Consider the following 6,000-nt stretch of genomic DNA (forward strand, 5'->3'; position numbering starts at 1 on the left):
TTGTAAAGAATGAGATTAGCAATAAAGTATATTTTTATTTAAAACGCACTTGTATTGAAGGGCTAATTGAATGTTCATTTACTGTTCATGGAGGGATGTTGAGTTTTTCTGTGATAAGAGTTTTAACTCAGAATTTGGAACTACATTCAGATAATGAAATAGTGGAAAATCTTTAATTAGCTTTGCGTGTTTTTAAATGGCAGGGTTTCTTCTTCAAAATGAAAGAATAAAAGCAAATACTGAGAACTGTTAACCAACTCGATGCCTTACAGTGTGGTGTGGGCATCCCAGTAAGAACCTCTGGCCTTCAATTTGTAATCAGCTTCATTTCTGGAATGACATCTCTGATTGACAGCCAAGGCCAGGCTAGGGACCTCACAACTATGCCCTACTTTCGGGTTTACGGTTTTAGCTTCAAAAATTGCCATTGAAGATATTGGTTATTATGAACTGCAGTGCCATATAAGTTTGGTTAAGTGGTTATTGTGTCCGCTGTATATTTCAAGCCTTGTTTGAGTCACAAGGGATATAAAAATGAATGAGGAACTAGAGGAAAAATTCTTAAAGTCTTGGAAAACGTTGGTCTCTTTTAAAGAAATAATATGTTTCCTTGTGTGATACTAAGAACCGTGCGCCCCACCACTTCTCCTTTTATGAAAGTTTCACTGCCAGGAGGGGGAGAGGCAGATTGAACGTGCAGGCTCAGCAGCCAGCTAATTTAGAACCGTAGCAGAACAATTTCTCCATCTCTATCTATTCCTCCCCCGAGGACACTGTTTGCTCCAGAGCCTGCACAAATGGGAGCCTCGCTGGAGAGCTCAGTTCCTCTGAGCTGGTGGGTGACCAGCTGTGTCTTCCTTGCTGCTGTATCTAAGAGTTTCTCCCTGTAGCACACCGCGTTATCACTCCTTCCATACAGGCTCTGTTCTTTGGTGTTTTAATGACTGGATTACAGTCGCACTCTGTATGCTTGGTTCCTTTACTGTTCATATACAAAATCCCAGCACCCAGGCTTACAGGCCCCTTGTCTCTTCCTCCCCAGCGAGTCTGCCCTCTCAGTTGACAATGACACTCACACTTGGGTCCTACCTGAGTCTGACAAAAAGGTCTGTGAGGTTTTTCCATGTTTCCCATCCTCCTCCATCATTACAGTCTGTGCTACATCTCTTCCTTTGTGCGTCCCACTTGTAGAATTTGAGTTCTAACACTCTGGACTCCTGGTTCTCTGGAGTCATCATGTCAGTAAAACCAAAGCCTTCTCATTGAGACACTTTCCATTTGTCCTTGGGCACCATAGCGTCATCTAACTCTCCACTTCCTGTGTGTTTATTTTACCAACTTTACCCATTCCTTTGTTTTATATTTCATCACAGTGGGTCACGACTGTTACCATTCCCACCCACAGAGCCCAACTTCCTTATTCTTTCTCATCTTCGAATTCTCCTCAAAATGACACCAGAGCCTTATCTCAGGTTGACTTTAACAGTAACTGGCCTCCTGCACTGCCGAGCAAGCCTCTTACTTACGTCTGGCCTATGCTCTGTCATACCTTGCAAACTCTTACCAGTTCTCTAGCTCCCACCATGACATCTTTCTACCCACCCGTTCCTCCCCATGCCTAGCCTCTATCCCTTTTGTTCCTGAGGATAGACGGGCTTGCCTATGTTACCTGCAGCTGGCTCTGTCACATGTGTGCTCTGTTGTGTGGTGTGTGTTCTGCCAGCAATTCTCCCCACTATGTGCTTTACCTGACAGTGTTCTGCTTACACTGTCTTCCCGCTGGCCTACAGATGCACAATGGGTTTTTCCATCTAAAGATCAGCAACAAAATAAAACTAGCATATGGACTCTTGGGATCCACTCCGTTCATCTGCTCACGTTTACCCACAAGATGTCCTAAGAGTTGTCTAATCCTTGTGTCTTTGAACACCCTCACACCTTCATGCCAATCATACTTTCTCCGACAACACTTTCCTTGTGTGGAGAACAGATACACCCTCTTTGGTAAACTCAATGTTAAATTTCATTGTTCCTCTTACTTTTCATGACATCAAGCACATTCCTTTGTCCCTTTGTCCCTTTTCAGTTGACTCTGCAGCCTTCCCTGTCTCCCTCAGTCTTTGGCTTTTTGGTTTTCCTCCTTCCCTCTGGATTTTTAGTTATCCCAGGGTGATTCTATTTTGAGTTAGTTTGTTGAAGAATCGGCTCAGTCTCTCCTCTGTAAACAAGTCCCAGCTTCCTTCCTCTAGATCACTTCTCTCCAGCTGTGAACTCTAATCTTTAAATGACAACAGTGTCTACTTACTGAGATCCTAAGCCACAGAAAGGCCTGTGACTTCTTTCTTTACTGAGTTTGCATCTAGTGTACTGTGAAACTACAAAGATTCTCCTTCAAAGTTTATCTACAGCCGCCATGATCAACCTGCCCACCGATAAACACTGAAAACACTGGAAAATTTTAAAGAAGATCCAGAAGCACGAGCAAACCATGTAGAACCACAAGCCACAGACACAAAGGAAGCCTTAAACCTTTGCTCTCTTGTTAGTAATAACATTTATTCTGAGGCTAGATATCCCAAATGCATCACAGGAATTCAAATCCCTGTAGTTTGAGTAATCAGAATTGAGAGGTCAGAGTTCAGAGCCATTGCAATAAAATGTCCATTACTGTATAACCAATGACTCCAGATTTAGGAGTTTCTAGCAAACTGTATGTTTTGAACATTGTTTTTACCTTGTTATTTATATGAGTCATGAGCCCAGCACAGATTAATCAGTTCTTTCCTGAGTCTCATTGTACTGGAATCAAGGTACCTGACATAAGTAGCTCACAAGCTGGATGCTTGGTTTTCTCCTGGCCAGCATAGGCTCATGTCTCTGATTCCTCTATGCTGCACCTGAGAGGACAGTCCCCACAGGACACCCTTCCTTTAGGATAAGACAGAAGAAAAGCAGAGATAGAAGAGTTCCTTGTCTCTATGTGTTCTGTGCACTCCCCTGGAGAGGGGTGATTCATGCATGTACAACAGGTAAGGATCTCATAGGTCATTCTGGAGTGCTTGTCACAAGCAGGCAGCCAAGATCAAAGAGATTCTGTGTGAACTACCTAAGCCCTGAACCACACACACAGGCTATACACTCTGCCTTGTCAGGCCACAAGAAATGAGCTGAGGTCACATTTACGGACTATAAGTCCTTGTTCTGAATACTCTCTCACAGTAGAATCATCTGGCTTTTATTCTCTGCCTAAGAGAAAACTGCCACACTCTGAAGATCCAACTGATAAAACACATCCTTTTGGTATGTAAGTGATTCCATAAAATAGCTCTCCATCTTTTGCTAGATTCATTTTAGTGTCTCTTGGAACTGGGCGACTCCGTATCCATTTCTCTAGCTACACGGTATTTTGAAGGCGAACAGTGTTTTATTTATTCTTGTAGATTTAGATTTGTTTACCAGATAGGTTTGAGTCCACTTTTGTTAAGTCGAATTATATCATTAAAATAAAAATTTCATCCTCAACCTATCTCTCTGTTGTCAGAGCCACATCTTGTCCTGCTGACATTGTAAAAATATTCTCCTATTAGCGCAACTTTCTAAAAGCACGATCCAGACAACAGCCAAGGTAATCATGTAAGCATGCATCTCAGATCAAGCAGTGCTTCTCAGGAAAGCCTGTAATCACATCCCATCTCATTTGCATAAGTGAAAAACAATGTCCTTGTTTTCTTCTCCAAGACAGGTAGCAACCCGTCATGTGATCTCTGACCTACTCTTCCTCCTACAGACTCCCACCTGGCCATACCAAACCTGTGTGGGGCCTACCATATCCATCCAGTGCATTCAACCTGTGCAGTCCACTACACCTCTCATGTGTGGCCTACCATGTCTCCCATCTGTATGAAACTCTTATTTTCATATTTGATTGTTCACTGCTTGTGCCAGTGCATAGCCCTCACACCTGATGAGGCGGGACTCCACATACATCTCCATCCCCAACTTGTAAGGGTCACGATCAGTGCCTTGAATCTGAACATTTCTCTAAAACTCTCACTAAACTGAATTCATAACGTCCACTCCACCCATAGCATACAGTCCACCCCATCCTTGGAGAGTTTGCACTTGATTTTCTCCTCAGCAGGACTTCCTGTACCTTTCTCTTTCATACCTTATGTTTAAATGGTGCTTTATTAGAGATCCTTCCTGCCTGCCTACTCAGCCCCAGAGATCGGGCTCTCTACCTTCTTTTATGGTTGTATTTACTCAATAGCATCACTCACTATCAGTTCCCTATTTACATGCTTCCTTGTTTGCTGCTTATATCACTGCATAGAATGTACACCCGATGAGGCAGAGATCCGCCCTCATCTTGATCCCCAAAGGTCATAATCTGGGCCTTGAATCTGAAATATTTGCTAAAACCCTCATTGAACTAAAAATTGAATTAATAACTATATGTTTTATTTTTTTCTCAAAAATTTGTCACATGAAATTTATATAACATGTTTATGTTTATATAACAAGTTTATATTACATGTTTATTCCTTCCTTCCTTATTTCCTCTCTCTCTCTCTTTCTATCCACCAAGGAACTCCTTTTAAGATACCCTTTTGAAGGAAGCTTGAAATGGTGCTAGTTTCACTGGGGAGGCTTAGAAAGGCAGCATCATGGCCAACTTGAACATTTATTGTTCTCAGAGCGTCTCATCTAACTCTGTATGGTTGACAGGTTGTCATCAGTGGTGGCAGTGGTGGGGGGTGGTGGTTGTATTTAATACGGGAAAAGCAAAACATAAGAAAAATGAGGTAATTCATGAAAGTGCCACCATTGGTCAATAGCACAGCTGACTTTAACACTAGGCAGAGCTAAGGTGTTGGTCTCCTAAGTCCTATGGTCTGGACACCTATGTCTGTAGAGAAGGAGACGGATCCCTTCCAGGTGTATGAGGCTGGGAGCCCGAGATGGACTTCAGCATCAGAGACACATGTCACAACCTAAAAGACTTTTGGGTTCACTCCTTCTATCTGTGCAAATCCAGATATTAACCACCTTCAGCTTCCATTTCTTAAGCTCTAAAGAACATGCAAAATTAAATAAAAAAGATGATATTTTGGGCAAACACACTGCAAACTCTAAAGTGCTCTGCCAAGACCCCGAGTTGTTTAGTTACTTACTAATGGAGTGTTCTGGGTGTGAGTTCTAGGGTTTATGATCAAAGGTGTTAACAGTTCACTTTATACTTAAAATAAGAGCTTCTCACACTTTTGAGGACACCATGGGACTCCTCAGGAAGCAGCCACCATTAAAAAGGTAAAATCCTAAGTGACAGACACCAGCCTGCTGGTGGACTCCACATTCTCACGGTTCTTGCTCTCTCTTCTCTTCTCAGGTGGATGGCTCTTACCCCTTGCCTTCATGTTGCAAGTGACGGCAGCCTGCCCTTCATCCTGTGTGGTATGCACCCAAGATGTAACCCTGTGTCACCAGCTAACCTACATAGTAGGTAATAAGCTCCTATCTGCACCCAGCAGTGTGCCGTGCAGCACCTGCTGCTGTACTGACTGCCATGACATCATCCAGAAAGAGGCCCCTCCCAAAGAGCAGGTCTTACTCAACTAGGGGACTTGTAACCTTTTATTATCTGTCATTTCCCTCATTGTCACAACGGATAACACATCAATACCTTCAGGGCCAACTGAGATTTTTTCCTTAATTACAAAAGAGTATCTGTACCCCACAAAGTTACTTAAAAACGAAAATGAGAAAAGGAGAGTTTTGATTACTGACTTTTTTCGGTCGATACCTTGTGTAGATTTGAGCCTTACTATCCACTAAAGGAAAATGTAAATGATTCTGAGTCCTGAGCTACAGTTGTTCAGCATTCGTCAGACTAACTGACATACCAGCAAAACCGATTATTATCAAGGCCCATCTCATTTTGAAAGTCCTCTCTCTCTCTCTCTCTCTCTCTCTCTCTCTCTCTCTCTCTCTCTCTCTCTC

General features: G+C 42.7%; 2 protein-coding genes across 2 annotated transcripts in view; one reads left to right on the forward strand and one right to left on the reverse strand.

Annotated features, from left to right (window-relative positions):
* Positions 1-6,000, reverse strand: part of Tnni3k (TNNI3 interacting kinase) — a 253,119-nt gene that overhangs the window by 50,731 nt on the left and 196,388 nt on the right. The gene's annotated exons all lie outside the window — the stretch shown is intronic.
* Positions 5,416-6,000, forward strand: part of Lrrc53 (leucine rich repeat containing 53) — a 10,696-nt gene continuing 10,111 nt past the window's right edge. The window contains exon 1 of the mRNA XM_028754298.1: positions 5,416-5,503. Within this exon, the coding sequence (XP_028610131.1) occupies positions 5,416-5,503 (88 nt within the window). The remainder of the gene's footprint in view (positions 5,504-6,000) is intronic.

This window comes from Grammomys surdaster, unplaced genomic scaffold, assembly GCF_004785775.1.
Source record: "Grammomys surdaster isolate TR1022 unplaced genomic scaffold, NIH_TR_1.0 125996, whole genome shotgun sequence".
NCBI classification, from domain to species: Eukaryota; Metazoa; Chordata; class Mammalia; order Rodentia; family Muridae; genus Grammomys; species Grammomys surdaster.